General features: G+C 36.1%; 1 protein-coding gene across 1 annotated transcript in view; it reads left to right on the top strand.

Moving 5' to 3' along the window:
• LOC130241174 (TBC1 domain family member 9B) overlaps window positions 1-21,614 on the top strand; it is a 30,883-nt gene extending 9,269 nt beyond the window's left edge. The window contains exons 4-20 of the mRNA XM_056472894.1: window positions 1-222; window positions 2,525-2,786; window positions 3,195-3,402; window positions 5,789-5,965; window positions 6,326-6,481; window positions 6,869-7,019; window positions 9,452-9,666; window positions 13,754-13,871; window positions 14,283-14,485; window positions 14,884-14,966; window positions 16,027-16,156; window positions 16,952-17,050; window positions 17,123-17,191; window positions 18,444-18,684; window positions 20,652-20,717; window positions 21,103-21,174; window positions 21,574-21,614. The exon at window positions 1-222 is cut by the window's left edge and continues 7 nt beyond it. Of these exons, the coding sequence (XP_056328869.1) occupies window positions 1-222; window positions 2,525-2,786; window positions 3,195-3,402; window positions 5,789-5,965; window positions 6,326-6,481; window positions 6,869-7,019; window positions 9,452-9,666; window positions 13,754-13,871; window positions 14,283-14,485; window positions 14,884-14,966; window positions 16,027-16,156; window positions 16,952-17,050; window positions 17,123-17,191; window positions 18,444-18,684; window positions 20,652-20,717; window positions 21,103-21,174; window positions 21,574-21,614 (2,513 nt within the window). The remainder of the gene's footprint in view (window positions 223-2,524; window positions 2,787-3,194; window positions 3,403-5,788; window positions 5,966-6,325; window positions 6,482-6,868; window positions 7,020-9,451; window positions 9,667-13,753; window positions 13,872-14,282; window positions 14,486-14,883; window positions 14,967-16,026; window positions 16,157-16,951; window positions 17,051-17,122; window positions 17,192-18,443; window positions 18,685-20,651; window positions 20,718-21,102; window positions 21,175-21,573) is intronic.
• Window positions 21,615-21,888: the final 274 nt, after the last annotated feature.

Here is a 21,888-nt window from a genome sequence, read left to right on the forward strand (position 1 = left end):
TCGCTGAGGAGAATAAAGGCGGGAAACCTCAGGAGGACGAGGATCCTGGGAAGTTTCGTGAGGCAGAGCTGAAGATGCGGAAGCTGTTTGGGATGCCAGAAGAGGAGAAGCTGGTCAACTATTACCCCTGCAGCTACTGGAAGGGCCGGGTCCCGCGGCAGGGCTGGATTTACCTGTCCGTAAACCACCTGTGCTTCTACTCATTCCTGTTGGGCAAAGAGGGTGAGAAACACACACACATTTATGTTTAGTTTTTTTGTTTTGCTTTGTTTTGTGCTTTGTTTTTTGTTTTTTTGCTTTGCTTTGTTGTCTTTTTTTTTTTTTTTGCTTTGCCTGGTTGTCACTTTGTTTTGTTTTTTGTTTTGTTCTTTGTTTTGTTGTCGTTTTTGCTTTGGTTTGTTGTTGCTGTTTTTTGTTGTTTTGTCGTGTCATTTTGTTTTTTGCTTTGTTGTCGTTTTGTTTTTTGTTTTTGTTCTTTGTTTTGTTGTCATTTCATTTAGTGTTTGTTTTGTTTTGTTGTTTGTTTTTTTGTTTGTTTGTTTTTTGCTTTGTTGTCGCTTTGTTTTTTGTTGTTTTGTTGTTATTGTTTTTGCTTTGTTTAGTTTTTTTCCTTTGCTTTGTTGTCATTTTGTTGTTTTTTGCTTTGCTTTGTTGTCTTTTTGTTTTGTTCTTTGTTTTGTTGTCATTTCATTTAGTTTTTGTTTTGTTTAGTTTTTTTTTTGCTTTGCTTTGTTGATTCTGTTTTTTGTTTTGCTTTGTTGTCATTTTGTTTTTTGCTTTGTTTTTGTTTTGTTTGTTGTCGCTGTTTTTTGTTTTGTTTTGTGTTGTCATTTTGTTTTTTGCTTTGATTTGTCATTTAGTTTTTTTGTTTTTTGCTTTGTTGTTGCTGTTTTTTGCTTTGCTTTGTTGTCATTTTGTTTTGTTTTTTGCTTTGCTTTGTTGTCGCTTTGCTTTTTGTTTTGTTGTTTTTTGTTGTCGTTTTGTTTTTTGCTTTTTGTTGTTGTTTTGTTTTGTTTATTTTTGTTGTAATTTCATTTGGGTTTTGTTTGTTTTATTTTTCTTTTTGCTTTGTTGTTGTTTTGTTGTGCTTTGTTTTGTCATTTCATTTATTTTTTGTTTTGTTTGGTTTTCGCTTTGCTTTGATGTTGCTTTGTTTTGTTTGGTTGTATTTTGTTGTTTTGTTTTTTGCTTTGCTTTGTTGTCATTTTGTTTTTTTTTGCTTTGCTTTGTTGTCATTTTGATTTTGTTTTATTGTCATGTCATTTAGTTTTTGTTTTGTTTGGTTTTGATTTTTGATTTGTTTTTTGTTGTCATTTTGCTTTGCTTTGTTGTCATTTTATTTAGTTTTGTTTTGTTTTTTGCTTTGCTTTGTTGTCATTTTATTTTGTTTTGTTTTGTTTTTTGCTTTGCTTTGTTGTCATTTTATTTAGTTTTGTTTTGTTTTTTGCTTTGCTTTGTTGTCATTTTATTTAGTTTTGTTTTTTTTTTGCTTTGCTTTGTTGTCATTTTATTTAGTTTTGTTTTGTTTTTTGCTTTGCTTTGTTGTCATTTTATTTAGTTTTGTTTTGTTTTTTGCTTTGCTTTGTTGTCATTTTATTTAGTTTTGTTTTGTTTTTTGCTTTGCTTTGTTGTCATTTTATTTTGTTTTGTTTTGTTTTTTGCTTTGCTTTGTTGTCATTTTATTTTGTTTTGTTTTGTTTTTTTGCTTTGCTTTGTTGTCATTTTATTTTGTTTTGTTTTGTTTTTTGCTTTGCTTTGTTGTCATTTTATTTTGTTTTGTTTTGTTTTTTGCTTTGCTTTGTTGTCATTTTATTTTGTTTTGTTTTGTTTTTTGCTTTGCTTTGTTGTCATTTTATTTTGTTTTGTTTTGTTTTTTGCTTTGCTTTGTTGTCATTTTATTTTGTTTTGTTTTGTTTTTTGCTTTGCTTTGTTGTCATTTTATTTAGTTTTGTTTTGTTTTTTGCTTTGCTTTGTTGTCATTTTATTTAGTTTTGTTTTGTTTTTTGCTTTGCTTTGTTGTCATTTTATTTAGTTTTGTTTTGTTTTTTGCTTTGCTTTGTTGTCATTTTATTTAGTTTTGTTTTTTTTTTTGCTTTGTTGTCATTTTGTTTTGTTTTTTGCTTTGTTGTCATTTTGTTTTGTTTTTGCTTTGTTGTCATTTTGTTTTGTTTGGTTTTGTTGTGCTTTGTTGTCATTTCATTTAGTTTTTGCTTTGCTTTGCTTTTTCTTTGTTGTTGATTTTTGTTTATTTTTTTATTTTTTGCTTTGTTTTGTTTTTAGCTTTGCTTTGTTGTCATTTTGTTTTTTGCTTTGCTTTTCTTTGTTGTTTTGTGCTTTGTTTTGTTGCCATGTCATTTAGTTTTTGTTTTTTTTTCTTTTGTTTTTGTTGTCATTTCATTTAGTTTTTGCTTTGTTGTCGTTTTGTTTTGTGTTTTTGTTTTGCTTCGGTTTGTTGTCATTTCATTAGTTTTCATTAGTTTCTGTTTTGTTTTGTCTCCTCTGTCTGAACGCTGTCCTGCTGCAGTGTCTCTGGTGGTGCAGTGGACGGATGTCACTCAGCTGGATAAGAACGCCACGCTGGTGTTCCCAGAGAGCATTCGCGTGAGCACTCGAGACACCGAGCACTTCTTCTCCATGTTTCTCAACATCAACGAGACCTTCAAGCTGATGGAGCAGCTGGCGAACATCGCTATGAGGCAGCTTCTTGACAACGAGAGCTTCGCCGCAGACCGCTCGCTCCCAAAACCTGCTAACAAGACCCTTAAGAATGTCTCTGCACTCAAGAGGTCAGCAGATAACAGAAAATGAAAATCTACACTTAACCCTTGTGTTTGGATCCACTGTGGTGATTTTGAGTCTTAATTTGGCCACAACTTTTCAGGAATATAAATAATTTTTGGTGGCATTTTATTTTGACTTGCTAAAAATTCAACAATACACTCTGGGCAAATTTATTACTCTTTTATTATGCTGGTGGCTGTTTTTGCCCCATTGACTTCCATTATAACCACACCTACACCACATGTCTTTGGACTGTGGGGGAAACCCACACCACACAGGGACAACATGCAAACCTCCACACAGACTTGCCTACTGACCCAGCTGGGACTTAAACCAGTGACCTTCTTGCTGTGCTAACCACTGAGCCACCATGCTGCCTAGTATAATTGTCAAAATTTTTGTTCATTCGTCAGAGATCTGGACGCCCGAGCGAAGAACGAGCGCTACAGGGCTCTGTTCCGGCTGACGCAGGACGAGCGTCTGGACGGACACACCGACTGCACACTCTGGACACCCTTCGCCAAGATGCACGTCGTGGGGCAGATGTTTGTGTCCAACAACTACATCTGTTTCACCAGTCGAGAAGAGGACCTGTGTCAGCTCATCATTCCACTCAGAGAGGTACACATACAGGCAGAGGCGCGCACAGTCAGACACTCACACACACTTTTTAACACACACTATATTTTTAAAGCCTATTGTGATTAATTTCATATCTATGTACAATAGATGAGTGAACATATAAGGGAACTTGCATCTACTTGTATTTCTTTTGTATGTATATATGATGATATGATGTAAAACAGTAGAGGTGTGAGCCTACACTGGTCTCACAGTTCGGTTACGATTATCATGCCATCGATTCGGTTACATTCGATATCTCAGTGCATTGACGATGCTTAACAAACACAGTTTTATATTTTCTTCACAGCACAACAATTCTTGTATTAAATATAATATTAAATATTATTATATAATAATAATAATAATACTAATATTAATAGTAATAATTAATAATAATATATATAATAATAATATAATAATAATAATAATACTAATAATAATATTTATATACTATTTGTAATACAATTTGGTCGTTTAATATGAACAGTCAGATATATAAACTCTACCTTTAAACAACACGAGCATTTATAGCAAATAAACAAATATAAATTTCCCGCTCGCTTTCTGAGCCTTGCCTACCAAGTTCTTACACCCCTTTGATTGGTCACGCGCTCAACAGAAAGGGCTGCGATTGGCTCTTACACGCTGGTGCTCTTCACAGATGAGTGACGCTGATAAACGGCAGCGGCGATCACAGCTGATCCATGATGCACACGGTGGAGAAAACTCTGCAGACGCGCGCTCGTGTCAGTATCGCTGTAACAGTCGAAAGGAGAGGAAAAGTCACACCAGCAGGTCAAACGGGGCACAGTGAGAGAGAGAGAGATGGACTTTACTTTTATTCTGTCAATCTCAGTGAAATAGGGGCTTGTGCACCAATCACATTACATGTGCACCTCCCTCGCCATATGCGGCGACAGCGCAAATGAGATAAAAGACGTCAGTACATAATAACCGGTTATGATTATTACTGAACCGATACCGAATTGTACACTTCTGCATCATGGTGCACCGAAGAAAGAATTAATTTTGACACCCCTTGAAAACAGATTAAGAATGTGCATAATATAATGTATATAACTCATGCAGTGGGGCGGGGGGCTCTGTTGGAGCAGAGATGATGTGTCTCTATTTTTCAAATCTGTTTGAAATTGTTGTGTTATTGAGTTAAAGGGCCCATAGTTTACCTCTTTTTTTATGATTTAATACTAATATTCTGGTTCTTCTGAGTGTGCCAGTTTAGGTTCAGTTTAAAACACAATTCAGATTGTTTATTATAATGTGTTAAAAAGTGTCATGTTGGGGGCGTGTCCACAGCTCGCTGATTTAGGGGTGTGTTGCTTCACATGTAGATTAGTTTCGGCTTCCCGCCCAACATAACAAGGGGGCGGGGCCATGAGCTCACCCGCTCTGCGTTTCCAACAGAGTCTGATAGGCAGACGGAGAAGGAGAGAGAGGATCACTATTTAGTCGTACATATACGACTCTGACACAGACCAAGCAGAGAGTACAAAATCATTTGTGTCTTTGTACAGTTTTACAGCCAACTGTGTGCTAGTTTCAAGTGCTGAGCTTGTACACAGAAACTAATAACCACACACACTGAATTAACTTTGACTGAGGCACCGGATGCGCCGCTCGAAGCCGCGACACGGCACACCAGACACTCTCTGTGGCGTGGCAGAAACATGAAGTGTCCCGAATCGTCGCGCCACGCATTTTTGAATTCTAAACATAGGTTTCTGCAGCGGTCCGCGGCGCCCAGCCGTCGACTTGAGTGTACCCTGATAGAAACCGATGTTTAGAATTCTAAAACGCATGCTAGTTAAGATCACAGGGAGCTTCTGGGATCGTGAGAAATGCAAACGGCTGAAGTATAAGGTAGACTCAATGAGAAGTACACATGTTTGCAAACCTACCTAAAGATACAACCAATAATTCTGATTAGAGCGATAATGTGGAGAATATTGATCTTGTGTTGAGCCCAATGAGCCTTGCATCTAAAAATAGAGCTAGGGTGTTCCTTTAGTGATATCGCTTCGACTTACGCTGAAAATGGCGGACGTGAATCAACAAACTGAGGATATGATGACGCGCCTGTCAATCAATATTGGTGGGCGGGGGGACCGCTCTCCTACGTCAGGTAGCGGTCGATTTGAAAACCGCTCCAATTGGTCCACCGTTTTATGTTGTTAAATTGAAAAAAAGCACTGGGTGTGCTTCTATCACCCCAATATGATGCTCTATACACCATACATGCACATATGTCTGTCCAAACAGCTTGAAAAGTAGATTTTTTTACCATAGGTGCCCTTTAAATGTCAATAAAAAGATCTGAACAGGAAAAAACAAAACCTAAAACAAACAAACAAACTCTGTTTAGGTGACGATTGTGGAGAAAGCGGACAGCAGCAGCGTTCTGCCCAGTCCCCTGTCCATCAGCACTAAAAACAAGATGACCTTCCTGTTTGCAAACCTCAAAGACCGAGACTTCCTGGTTCAGCGAATCTCTGACTTCCTGCAGCGCACGCCGGACGGGCCCTGTGGACTCCTTCAGTCTGTGAGTCTGCATTCACTTAATACATGGATACCTCTGGCCTTGTATGATATCAGCGAGTAGTAAAGATTAATCACAGCTAATCACTTCCAGAAGAGTTCATAGTTACAATATATTAGTGCATACTGTGTACACTTACTGGCCACTTTATTAGGTACACCTGTCCAACTGCTCGTTAACAAAAATATCTAATTAGCCAATCACGTGGCAGCAACTCAATGCATTTAGGCATGTAGACATGGTCAAGACGATCTGCTGCTGTTCAAAGCGAGCATCAGAATGGGGAAGAAAGGGGATTTAAGTGACGCTGAACGTGGCATGGTTGTTGGTGCCAGACGGGTTCTTCTGGTTCTCTCTCTGCAGGAGAACCCCAGTCCCAGCACACCTCCGTCTCCTCCAGTGCTTAGCCTCTCAGAATCAGCCCAGATGCAGCACTACAGCCCCAGTCTGCCCACCGCCAGGAAGGGGCTCCTGCAGATCTACCAGCAGGATGTCCCGGAGGAGCTCGGGCCCAAAGTGGTGAGATGCACACATCTCATATGACTGCGTAATACACTATTATATCAGCTTAAAGTGCAATTTAAAGACTTATTTTGGTTAATTAAGCAAGTTAGGGTAATTAGGCAAATCATTGGTCAACAGTGGCTTGTTTTGTAGATAATCGAAAAAAAGGGGCTCATAATATTGACCTAAAATTTAGCTGTTAAGCATCACTTGGTATAAACTTGAAAAATAATTAAACAATTTACAGGAGGGCTAATAATTGTGCCTTCAACTGCATGTAAATATTATTGTTTTGTATATTTCTTTATTTTACATATACACGTGTGTACATTTGTCAGTTTGTAGTGTTTTCTTGGTGTGTCCCTCGTTTTGTGTGTTGATCTTGCTCTTTCCGCTGGTCAGACGAGAGAGAAGATGAAGGAGGAATCGTGGAAGATCCATTTCTTTGAGTTTGGCCGTGGAGTGTGTATGTACCGCACGTCTAAAACCAGGGAACTGGTGCTCAACGGCATACCTGAGAGTCTGAGAGGAGAACTCTGGCTGCTGTTCTCAGGTGATCTTTCACAAACACACACAAACACACACACATACACAAATACACACACATGCATTGAATAGAAAAAAGAAAGCAGTCTATAAATTACATTTAATTTACTTATAACCTATTTTATTAATTTTATACTTTAAGCGAAGGCATATATGGATTTCTTTGGTTGTCACCAAATTATAATAATTTTATAATTTAAGCGAAGGCTTTTTGAGAAATGAGGACGTCAGCAATGTCCTCATATTTCACCACCTTCTTAAGGTAATACCTGTGTTATACCTATGTTATTATACACATTTGTGTCCAGACATGTCACAAAAACACATACACGCATGCACACACACACACACACACACAATCACACACACATTGAATATAAAAAAGAAAGCAGTCTATAAATAACATTTAATTTACTTATAACCTATTTTAACAAGTTATTAATTGTATAATTTAAGTGAAGGTGAGTTAAGTTTATATTACCTTGTATATGTATTTATATTTATATATATATATATATATATATATATATATATATATATATATATATATATATATATATATATATATATATATATATAAATATGTAGCAGAATGAACCACCAACTTATGTTTTATGCAGCGGATGCCCTTCCAGCTGCAATCCATCATTGGAAAACACCCATACGCTTTCATTCACACACACACACACACACACACTACGGACAATTTAGCTTACCCAATTCACCTATAGCGCATGTTTTTGGACTTGTGAGGGAAACCTCTATATCAGGGGTGGGCAAACTCGGTCCTGGAGGGCCGGTGTCCTGCACAGTTTAGCTCCAACACTACTCAAACACACCTGAACATGCTAATCAGTGTCTTCAAGATCACTAGAAATCTATAAGCAGGTGTGTTTGATTAGAGTTGGAGCTAAACTGAGCAGGACACCGGCCCTCCAGGACCGAGTTTGCCCACCCCTGCTCTATATATATATATATACAGTGGGGGAAATAAGTATTGAACACATCACCGTTTTTCTCAGAAAACATATATCTAAAGGTGCCGTTGACTTCAAATTTTCCCTGCATGTGGTAAATGTTTTTTTTTTACAACCAAAGAAAACAATCTAATTACTTTACAAATAAAGTTCTGTATAAAAAAAATAAAATGATGCAGGTCAAAAGTGTAGAACACATGAAGAAAGGGAGGTGTATTTGGGCAGTGAAAGCCCAGACAGCAGCTGAAATCTCTCAGTAGTTCTTCAGCAACCCTCTGCCCTTCCTCAGTGTAAATGAATATCAGCTGCTTCAGTCCAACATCTACATTAGCTGGAGGATGATGATGAAGCATAAGGGATAGAGGATAAAACATTTCAGCTGGACAATGATCCAAAACACAGCCAAGGAGACTCTCAGGTGCATTCAGCGAAAGAAAATCAAGCTGGAGATTGGCCCAACCAATCACCTGATCTAAATCCAAAAGAAACTACAAAATAAAGCTCAGATTTGATAGACGAGACCCACAGAAGCATCAAGAGTTTGACACTCTGTTGAAGTCTGTGAGAGAGCAATGCATGTGTCTTCATTCTCCATATGAGCAGCATCTTTAAACTGCAGCACCACAAAAGCCTTTTATATAAAGTATTAAATACATTTCAGTAGTTTAGCACTTTCTCCTTCTGTCATTTCAATGGTACACTTTCACATGCACAAACACACACACACACACACACACACACACAATCATGCGCATACATATATATATATATATATTTATATATATTTATTTATATATATATTTATATATTTATATTTATATATATTTATTTATATATATATATATATATATATATATTTATTTATATATATATATATATATATATATATATATATTTATTTATATATATTTATATTTATATTTATATATATATATTTATTTATATATATATATATATATATATATATATATATATATATATATATATATATATATATATATATATATATATATATATATATATATATATATACATATATATACACACAGATGCACACACTCTCAAACAGAACTCAGATTTTTTTTTGTTTTATTTTTATGTTTGTATTGTTTGGGTTTTTACCAAAATCTGGTTCAATTCCATGTCAACAGCTCCTTCAGAAATATTATTCGCAGAAGTTCCTTATTTTCCCCACAGTACATCACAATATCCACATCGCAGAAAAACAAAATAACACAGCTCCACTTTTTCCCCCTGGGTTTTCAAGCTGTAATGTAGCGTGTGTCTGTGTGCTGAGTGATTTCTGCTGAGTGTGTGTGACTGTCAGAGATCATGTTTACACAACAGTGTGAGAAGTCACACACTCGGAGCAGAAACAGACTGTCAGCTGTTCTGGAGATGAATGTGGTTTGTGTCGTATGACTATATTTTGTCATAATTGCATGTTTTCCTCTGTTTTCAGGGGCGCAGAATGAGATGGCAACTCACCCTGGTTACTATGGCAACCTGGTGGAGCAGGCGATGGGGAGATGCACCCTAGCGACGGAGGAGATCGAGCGAGACCTTCACCGCTCCATGCCGGAGCACCACGCTTTCCAGAACGAGACTGGTATTGCTGCGCTCAGACGAGTGCTGACCGCATACGCTTACAGAAACCCCGGCATCGGATACTGCCAGGTACACACACACACACACACATATACACACAGATATACACTCTCACATACACACACACATATATATGCTCACACACACACACATAGACGTACACTCTCACATACACACATACACATATGCACACATACACAGACTCTCACACGCACACACACTCTTGCATGTGCACATACATAGACACATACACTCACATACTCACACAGACACACACACACACATTGATACACATTTTCACATGCTTGCGCGCACACACAGACATGCACTCTCACAAGCTCACGCTTGCGCACACACACACACAGACATGCACTCTCAAATGCATAGACACACACGCACACACCCACAGTCACATACACAGACATTGTAACTCACACACACAAAACACCCGTAAACATACACAGTCACACTAATACACACACTGTAACCCTCACACCTTCATGCAGTCACACACAGACATGCACTCTCACATGTGCACAAACATGCATTCTCACATGCATGCACACACACACACACACACACACACACACACACACACACACACACAGACATACACAGACATACAGTCTCAAATGGATAGACATACACTCTCACATGCACATACTCACAGTCACATACACAAACAGACATGTAACACACACACACACACACACACACACAAAACACACTTACGCACAGTCACACAAGCACACACACAGTTATGCATTTACATTCACACACAGTCACACACTCTCGCTCTCTCAAACACACACACACACACACACACACACACAGACGTACACTCAAATGGATAGACATACACTCTCACATGCACATACTCAGTCATATACACAACCAGACATGTAACACACACACACAAAAAACACACTTACGCAGAGTCACGCAAGCACACACACAGGTATGCATTTACATTCACATGCATTTACATGACTACACACTCTCTCTCTCAAACACACACACACACAGTCGCCCCAAAAAATTATCTGGAAGCTCAAACCACAGTTATCTAAGCATGTCATCATCACAGTGTTTCAGTGTCACTCATAAACACGCAATGAGAGATGACATGAGAGAGAGAGAGATGAATTACTGCCTTCTCCTGCCACATATTTCAGCAGCTTGTTGAAAAACAAGTTTGAAATGAAATAATGTGTTAGCCAGTTCTAGAGTAGCCGGGGATTGGATAGTGGTGCTCTTTTTCTCGGTTGTTGCTAGAAGGGATACAGCTGCAGCCGGTAATTAGCGAGAATTATTTGTAATGTGTGTATTCATATAGCACAATTATTGTGCATGGCCATACACTCAAAGCGCTTCACAATCACGAGTCTCTCCACACCACCACCAGTGTGTAACATCCACTTGGATGATGGGATGGCAGCCACAGGGCAATGGCGCCAGTGCGCTCACCAGACACCAGCTATTGGTGGAGTGGAGAGACAGTGATACAGCAGATTCGGAGGATGGGGATGATTGGTAGGCCATGATGGTTAAGAGAATTTGGCCTGGAAATTTGTTATACCCCTACTCTTTACCAGAAGTGCAATGGGATTTTTAATGACCACAGAGAGTCAGGACCTCGGTGTCATCCGAAAGATCCCAATTTATTTATTAAATTATCCAATAAACAGTGTTCATACGGTCATGGAAAACCTGGAAAAGTCATGTAATTTCGTCATGGCATTTTCCAGGCCTGGAAAAGTTTTGGAAAAACAGAAAAACGTGCGCGGAGTAGAGTAATGAAGTTAACTGCTTTAAAAAAAACTTTTTTGGTGCATTAATCTTGTCAATACTACTGTTCAAATAGGTCATAATTCACACTCATTAAATAATTGCTTTGTACAGTTTTTACATTCTTCAGGTGGTGCAAAACAAACGGCACAGTGCCTTCCTCAGTGTGACACGATCCTCTCACTCCACCCTTTTGTCCCACAATCAATTACATTGCATCATTGGTTAGACGGCCACTCGATGATCTCATTTTCATTCTGTTATTCCATAATTAACCACACAAGACACATTTACCTTCAAACACATTATTTCACAGGATAATAGCAAATCAATTATCATCATTTACTTAATTATGTCTCCTTCAATACAAGGAAATTCCTAAAACATTAAAACATGCATTTGTCTCACGATCAATCACATTGTGTCTGATATGATTGAATGTGAGAGAAATGTATTTTTTATTTAATAATAATAATAAAAATTCCTTACATTTATATAGCGCTTTTCTGGGCACTCAAAGCGCTTTACACATTGGGGGAATCTCCTCATCCACCACCAGTGTGCAGCATCCACCTGGATGACGCGACAGCAGCCATTTTGCGCCAGAACGCACACCACACACCAGCTGATTGGTGGAGAGGAGACAGAGTGATGAAGCTAATTATGATATGGGGATGATTAGGAGGCCATGATGGACAGAGGCCAGTGAGTAGTTTTGGCCAGGATGCCGGGGTTAAACCCCTACTCTTTTTCAAAGGACATCCTGGGACTTTTAATGACCACAGAAAGTCAGGACCTCGGTTTAACGTCTCATCCGAAAGACGCCGCTCACTGAGCAGTATAGAGTCCCTGTCACTATACTGGGGCATTAGGACCCACACAGACCGCAGGTTGGGTGCCCCCTGCTGGCCTCACTAACACCACTTCCGGCAGCAACCTGGAAGCTTTCCCATGTGGTCTCCCATCCAGGTACTAACCGGGCGCAGCCCTGCTTAGCTTCAGTGGGAGACCATGTGAGAGTTGCAGAGAGCTAGCTGCCGTGTTTGTGTCACACTGAGGAAGGCACTGTGCCGTTTGTGTTTTCCATCACCTGCAGAATGTAAAATAAAAACTGTGCAAAGCAATTATGTGATGAGTGTGAATTATGACCTTTTTGAACAACAGAAAAACCCACAAAGTTTTGGAAAAGTCCTGGAAATTAGTTGCACAAATATCTGTATTCTTGAATTTGGGCTGCACGATGTTGGAAACATCTGACATGACCGTATTTAGTATTTCTGTGATGTTTATTGCGATGTGAATACAATTTCTCCAGATGATTTAACAGGTTTATTTGGATCGATTGGGGGGATTTTGTAGGAGAGTGAATCTCGAATAATATATAACAAATAAACTACAAGCATAGATAAATCAAATACAGCAAAGACTAAAGTGAATGAAAGTTTCAGGTATTCACTATTCTGGTATAGATATTGAATAATCAACACTGCAGAGTCTTCATTGTGTATTATTTAATCTTTATTAAAGTTTATAATAATAAAGTTAGCGTTATTAATAAAACTTTATTATTAAAAATGACTTGTGGCCGGATGTTTTACACTCTGAAATATTGAAATGTTCACACAGTCACAGGCCTTAAAGGGACAGTTCACTCAAAGATTAAATGTACACACTATTTACTCACCCGTCACTTGTTTCAACACTAAAGGAGTTATTAAATTATCATCTTTTTGTGTTCAATTTAAAAAAGAGAATGTTTGAGACATGTGAAGGGTCTAATGAAAAAGTAATTTTTGGATGAACTATTTCTTTAAAAATGCATGCAGATGATAAACTTTTACACCATTATGATTAAACTCTGTATTTAACTATAATCCCAACATTGCATATCCTGCGATGTGACTATTGCGGATGCACACATTGCGGTATTGATGCTGAAAGAATATATTGTGCAGCCCTAACTTGAATATAGGTTAGTTGTCTTTACTTTTTTCTGTCCTTGGCCAAAAACATGCTCTCACATTATTAGTGCTGTTTAAGCATGATCAGAATCAATTTTACAGAAATACAAAAATAAATGTAAACTAAATAGATTGTTTTAGGATATGCTGTAAAAAATTTAAACATGCATTGTTTTTATTATTATTTACCATATATATGTAGTAGTAGTAGTAGTAAAAATGTGTATGAACCCTGAATAAATGTCTTTTATTAATGTCTAATGTTTACTAAGCGTGTGTGTGTGTCTGTCTATGTGTGTGTCACTCTGTGCTTGTCTGTCTGTCTCTCTGTCTATGTCTGTGTCTGTGCATGTCTCTGTGCTTGTGTGTGTGTGCCTTTGCGTGTGCATGCGTGTCTGTGTCTACAGGCGATGAACATTGTGACGTCAGTATTGTTGTTGTACTGCACTGAAGAGGAGGCGTTCTGGCTGCTGGTGGCGCTATGTGAGCGGATGCTGCCCGACTATTACAACACTCGAGTTGTTGGTCAGTCAAGCTTACACACTCACAAACCTTTTTTAATGAAGTAAACTCACTTAAAGAGATATTTAGCAAAGTTTTTTATACAAGATATGATGTATGACATGATATATGGCATGACATAATATGATATTTGATATGATATGATATATATGACATAATATGATATTTGATATGATATGATATATATGACATAATATGATATATGGCATAAGATACATGATACGATACACTACGTGAAATTATACATGACCTATGATATATGGCAATACATGACATGATATGAAATATAATATGATGTATGATATTATATATGTCATGGCATAATATGATATATGACGTGATGGAATCTGTCCTGTTCTGTCCCGTCCCGTCCCGTCCCGTCCCATCCCATCCCATCCCATCCCATCCCATCAGGAGCGCTGGTGGATCAGGGTGTGTTTGAGGAGCTGACGCGCGAGTGTTTGCCGCTGCTGTATGAGCACATGCAGGATCTGGGCGTGATCTCCACCATCTCTCTGTCCTGGTTCCTCACACTCTTCCTCTCCGTCATGCCCTTCGACAGCGCTGTGCTGCTGGTCGACTGCTTCTTCTACGAGGGCATCAAAGTCATTTTCCAGGTGCGCATTAGCATCCCTACAGGAATTTTCATTTATTTTAATTACAAAAATAGTGTTATTATCATCTAAGATCAGTTAATTGTCTCGAGGCTCTAATTAATCTTAATTCTTGAGTTAGATTTCAGAGAGATCTTATTTAAATTGTATATGTTATTAATGGAAATATAAATTCTTTTCCAAAAATTTCCTAAGTGATGATTATGGAGAAGTTTTGTTTGACACATTTGAATAGTTTTAATAACTAATTTCTGATAACTGATTACTTTAGTCTTTACCCTGATCTTAGTACATGATAATAATTTACAAAATACTAGTATTTAGCTTAAAGTGTCATTTAAAGAATTTATAGGCTGAAAGGAATTGTTTACCCAATTTTTTTGGTTTTGTTTTGTTTTCAGGTGTCATTAGCTGTGCTACATGCTAACATGGATCAACTGCTGTCCTGTTCAGATGAAGGAGAAGCCATGACTATTCTGGGCCGGTGAGACTGACTGAATAATACAGCATGATATAATTGATCGTATTGACAAAGAGTGACACATTATCATTTTAATAGTTTTGAGTTTTACATTAGCATTAACCTATTAATGAGTGTTTTCTACTTTTACAGTTTTACAGCATCCATTCATAGCTCCATCATTCATTCATTTTCAATCGACTTTGATTTGTCAGGGGTCGCCACACAGCGGAATGAACAGTCTAGCTCCATCATATTTGATTGAATTATTATTGAGAATTATTGTGAAAAGTGCTATACAAGTAAACCTGAATTGAATTTTAACACTTAATTTAAACAGGCCTCTAAATAATAAACAAAATGGAAGCTTTGCTATTAAACATCTTAAATATTGTCTACTATATGCCTTTGTTTTATGAAGATCCTATATTTTGGAATCATTTTGCAAACATCCACCATATTTGAAGATTTTATTTATTTATTTATCATAATTTTTTTATTTATTTTGTTTTATTTTATTTTTAATTTAATTTAATTTAATTTTGTTTTGTTTTGTTTTGTTTTGTTTTGTTTTGTTTTGTTTTGTTTTTAATTAAATTAAATTAAATTAAATTAAATTAAATTAAATTAAATTAAATTAAATTAAATTAAGTTTAGTTTAGTTTAGTTTAGTTTAGTTTAGTTTAGTTTAGTTTAGTTTAGTTTAGTTTAGGTTAGGTTTGGTTTTTCATTTCCAGGACCTTTGCTTTCTCTGTTCCCCAGTGATAAATTGATCCAAAGTCTTTATTTTAATTTGTTCATCTCGCAATCTCAGTCAGGCTTTTAAAAACTACAGAAATCTGGTAATCAAACACAGCATTTAAATATAATCTCACTAGGACATAATTGGAGTTTCAGAGTAAAGTATAATTAGTGCTGGGCAAAAATAAATCACATCCGAAATAAGTGTGTTTTGACATTATATATGTGTTTGTGTGTATTTATAATGTATGTCATGTGACAGTTGCGAATACACACGTTGCGATATCGATGCTCAAATGATATATTGTTCAGCCCTAGTGTTTTGTCTGTTTGTGTCCTGCAGGTATCTGGATAATGTTGTGAATAAGCAGACAGTTTCTCCACCCATTCCCCACCTTCACGCCCTGTTGACCAGTGGCAACAGCCCTCCACCTGAGATCGACGTCTTTGAGCTCATTAAATCGTCCTATGAGGTGAGGTTGTGGGCGGGGCCTAGCACCTGATCAGTAACATCCCAAATTATTTATACTATGTTTTTGTGAAGAAAACATGCATACTTTTGAGCATGTAACAGAATTCCCAATTCACATACTATCTCTCCTAGAATTTTAAAAAAGGATTAGTGTGTCGCAAGCTATAGTACATTAAAAAGAGTATGCCAAAGGCTCCCGGATGGTCTACTATTTTCAGGAAAGTCTGTACTCTAACCACTTATAATGCCCACAATACATTGCCTGTTTGACATGAATTCAATTAGAACTACAAACGTGAGTAAAAAGTGTAAATAAACTACAAACATGGTGGACTTTTCGGTTGCTTAGTTACAAACCCTGTCAATCATCTCTGTACATCATCAACATATTTTTCATATTTAATTTTCTACCATATTAAAAAAGCAGCAGCAGATTAATCTGACATTCGTGAGTCTAATAATATAATACAGTAAACGTGATTTAAATATTGTCCAGTAGGTTAGATATTGATTAACAGTCATACAAACATACCTCTCCAATTAACAGTTGCTTTTGCACGTCCGCCATTTTTGTAGTTTAACACTTTTTACCCACTTTTGTAGTTCTTATCGAATTCACATCCAACCCAATTAGATCTGCACTTTGATTTTTCTACCAGAAATCGTAGAGCATTTCAACATGTTATGATTTGAGACACGCTAATTATAAGTTCGATTACTTGTATGGTGTGTGAATAGTGACGCAGCCGCAGTGTTGTTCTTTTGAACTCAATGTGTTGTTTTTGTCTCAATGCAGAAGTTTGGGAGTCTACGCGCTGACATCATTGAACAGATGAGGTTCAAGCAAAGGTTAAAGGTCATCCAGTCGCTTGAAGACACGGCCAAGAGGAGTGTGGTAAGTGTGTGGACATCCAGAGGTCATAATTCACTATTATAATCTGTTATAATGCATGATTGTGTTATTCAGGTGAGAGCGATCATGACTGAGTCTGCCTTTACCATCGAGGAGCTGGAAGAACTCTATGTACTTTTCAAGGTAGGATAATAGGCAAAGCACATTTATTTATGCATTTGTTTGGTTATAAATAATGAATATTTAATAAGGTTTATTCAATAATTTTTATTCTATGTAAATAGGTTTTTATTCATGCGTTTATATTTTTAAAGATAGCACCACCTGAGTGTATTTAAGAATTTTAGTTTTAATATTTAATATTTAATTAAAAAATTTTAATTAACAAATAACTGGCTCTTAAAATAAACAATTATAATAATTACAATAATTCTTGTTTAACAGTTTTTCATGAACATAACCTTGCTGCAGCTGCTATTCATCTATTAAGTGAATACATATATTTTATCTGATTTTCCAAAATATATAATGCTCATTTTATATTTTATCAAATTCAATAATTATACAAGTAATACTAATATAATATTTATTATAAATTATTTGTATATTAATCTGGAATTTAAAAAAAAATTATATAACCGCATAGTCATGCTCTCATATTTATTTATTATTTTCCTATAATTTAATATTTATTTTAATAATATTAATAATAAGATATAATGGTTGCGCAGTGGGTAGCACTGTCACATCACAGCAAGAAGGCCGCTGGTTTGAGCCTCAGCTGGGCCAGTTGGCATTTCTGTGTGGAGTTTGCCTGTTCTCCCCGTGTTTGCGTGAGTTTCCTCCGGGTGCTTCGGTTTCCTCCAGAGTCCAAACACATTCGCTGTAGCGGAATTGATTAACTAAATTGGTTGTAGTGTATGGGTGTTTTCCAGTGCTGGATTGCAGCTGGAAAGGCATCAGCTGTGTAAAACATATGCTGGAATAGTTGGCGGTTCATTCCGCTGTGGCGACCCTTGATTAGTAAAGGGACTAAGCTGAAGAAAAATGAATGAATGTAGTTTAATTGAATGTAATGTCACTCACAATAAACACAATCCTAACAATATTTACAGTGTATTTCTAAAAATATTTTATTAGATATTAATTTAAAGGGAGCTAATAATATTGACATAATTAGTTTTTAGGAAATGTAACTATTTAGTCTGACCAAACAATTTTTCCAGAAGAAAATAAATTATTGGAAATACTTTGAAAAATGTCCTTAATGTGAAACATTAAAAAAGAATATCAATTTCAGAGGAGGGCTGATTTGACTTTAACTCTTTTATACACACACATGCATGCTAATATTGCACGCTGCCATCGTGTCCAGCTGCAGTTATTATTATGTATGTAATAGTGTGCATGTATGTGTGTGTGTGTTTTTTCCCAGGCGAAGCACATCATGAGTTGTTACTGGGGTGCGAGCAGCACGCCGGCAGAGCGTCACGACCCGAGTCTGCCGTATCTGGAGCAGTACCGCATCGACTGTGGGCAGTTCGTCCAGCTCTTCTCGGCTCTGGCGCCCTGGAGCTGCGGCCTGCACACACACACACTGTCTAGCCGCCTCTTCCGTCTGCTCGACCACAACAAGGATTCGCTCATCAACTTCAAAGAGTTCGTCACCGGACTCAGTGCGTGCATCATCAAGATACCTTACACTCATTTCAATTGATCAGTTTTTAAATCATAATGAGCAGAATAAGCTTTATTCAGCACGTGTGCACACACACACACACACACACACACACACACAGACAGGGGATTTCTTTTTTGTGGTTTATAGCTCAATGCGCACACACACATACATGTCTACATACATGCATATACACATACGTAGATAAATGCATGAATACACATACATATGTATACATACTTGCATGCACACGTATGTGCACACACAGGGGCTCCGAAAGAGGGGTGGGGGGGCGCTAGCAGTTTTGGGCCCCCCAGAGATATTATTAGGGGCCCAAACGCCCCCCTCGGTCTTTGGTTTCGTCTGCGACAAGACAAAAACCAACTCTTTAGTCCCTGAAACACCAAACCCCTGGGCAGCGGCGCCCCTGTGTGTGTAATAGTGTGCATGCATGCGTGTGTGTGTTTTCCCAGGCGAAGCACATCATGAGTTGTTGCTGGGGTGCGAGCAGCACACCGGCAGAGCGTCACGACCCGAGTCTGATTGAGTCCAATTAATTTTGACACCCCTAATATGTACATATATGCAAACACATATACATACATGCACATACATGCGTACACACAAACATGCATGTGCACACACCCACATACATACGCACAAACATGCATGCATACACACACTCATATACATGCATGCAAACAAACATGCACATATTCATACATACAGAAGGTCATTTAGATGTTTTTTTTGTGCAATATCTTGCATTGTTAAGTGTAAATAAGTGGCTTTATTGGTTACAGAAACCATAAACAGTAAAGGTATATAACAATGTAATATAATATAATATAATATAATATAATATACTATAATAGTAATAAAACTATAATATAATATAATATAATATAATAATATAATGTTATATAAAATAACATAATATAATGTAATATAATATAAAATAATATAATGTAATATGATATAAAATAATGTATTATAATATAATGTTATGTAATATAATATATTATAATGTAATACAATATAATGTAATATAATATAATGTAACGCAATGTAATGTAATATATTATAAGATAATAGAATGTAATATAATATAATGTAACGCAATGTAATATAATATATTATAAGATAATATAATGTAATATAATATAATATAATGTAATATGAAATAATATAATATATTGTAATATAATAAAATATAATGTAATATATTGTAATGTAATATAATATAATCTAATATAGTATAATGTAATGTAATATAACGTAATATAATATAATGTAATGTAATATAATGTAATATAATATAATGTAATATAATATAATATAATGTAATATAATATAATGTATTATAAAATAATGTAATGTAATGTAATATAATATAATGTATTATAAAATAATGTAATGTAATGTAATATAATATAGTGTAATATAATATAATGTATTATAAAATAATGTAATGTAATGTAATATAATATAGTGTAATATAATATAATGTATATAATATAATGTAATATAATATAATCTAATATAGTATAATGTAATGTAATGTAATATACCGTAATATAATGTAATATAAAATAATATAATGTAATATAATATGATGTAATATAATATAATGTAATATAATATAATATAATGTAATATAATGTAATATAATATAAAATAATATGATGTAATATATTGTAATGTAATATAATATAATCTAATATAGTATAATATAATGTAATGTAATATACCGTAATATAATGTAATATAAAATAATATAATATATTGTAATGTAATATAGTAGTGTCCAGCAGTGTAATATAATATATAATAGAACAGAATAGCAATATATTATGATGTCACAGAATCAAATAAATGCCGTCTTGATGAGCAGAAGAGACGAAGAGTAATAAACTGCAGCATCCTCATCAGTTCTGAGCCGTTTTTTTTGTTTCTCTGGATCAGGTGGGATGTATCATGGAGATATGACGGAGAAACTGAAGCTCCTCTACAAGCTGCACCTGCCTCCAGGTGTGTGTACAGTCACACACCACTTTCATTTAACAGAACACAGCAAGAGTGCAGCAGAGTCTGCAAAATGACTAATGCGCTGCAGTGTTTATTAGTGCTTCATTAGTGTCAATTGAGGAAGTGCGTGTGTGTCTGTGTGTGTGTGTGTGTGAACAACAAACAGCACGGCATAAGGAAACCAGATCACTGCTCTCAGCAAACACTTTTGTCTGTGTGTGTGTGTGTGTGGCTTACTGAAGTGAGAAAACTAGCACATTTGTTCCTAGGCTGCATGTGTGAAGAAGACAGGGCATGTGTGTGTTTGCCTGTTTGTGTAGAGGGTGTGTATCTATATCCATTTAAATATTGTATGTAATTTAAATGAATCAATGTTGTGTTTCTGAAGCGTTGTGTCCAGAGGAAGCAGAGTCTGCACTGGAGGCCACACAGTTCTTCACTGATGATGACACACCGCAGGGTAAACACACATGTACATACACACAGTCACATACCAACACAAGAGCATGCATAAATACACTTTTAAACACAAGCATGCACCCGAACAAACAGGTATGCATACACACACTCGCACACAAACACAAAAGCATGCGTAAATGCATAAATACAAGCATGCATAGATGCATTATATACTTACACATTCATGCACCTGCACACAGATATTTATACACACATATATACAAATTTACAGATGCCTAGACTTATGTACACATACATGTACACATACACATATGTTTATGTGGACACACAGCACATACATAAATGTATACATACACAAACACTTGTGCGTGTGTGTGTGTATGTATAGATTTATGTATATCTGTAAGTGTCTTTCTATAATCACATTTTTTTTCTTCAGGGGAGTCTCATTCTTCTGATATTGAGCTTGTGTTTTTTTAACACTGAGTGAATATTCAGTTCATTTAAATCAAGGAATCCAAACAGATGTAACTGAATCAGCTCTGTCATTTAATCCTCTGAACAGTTTATTACTAATGAGCATGTTTGTCTGTTCTGATCTCACCTGCATGTTCCTGTCAATGGTTCAGTCCAGATTGAAAACTACAAAACACCTTTTATTCGTATTTAAACTCAAACTAATACTGCTCTTTCTTTCTTTCTTTCTTTCTTTCTTTCTTTCTTTCTTTCTTCTTTCTTTCTTTCTTTCTTTTTC

Source organism: Danio aesculapii, chromosome 14, assembly GCF_903798145.1.
Source record: "Danio aesculapii chromosome 14, fDanAes4.1, whole genome shotgun sequence".
In the NCBI taxonomy this organism is placed as follows: domain Eukaryota; kingdom Metazoa; phylum Chordata; class Actinopteri; order Cypriniformes; family Danionidae; genus Danio; species Danio aesculapii.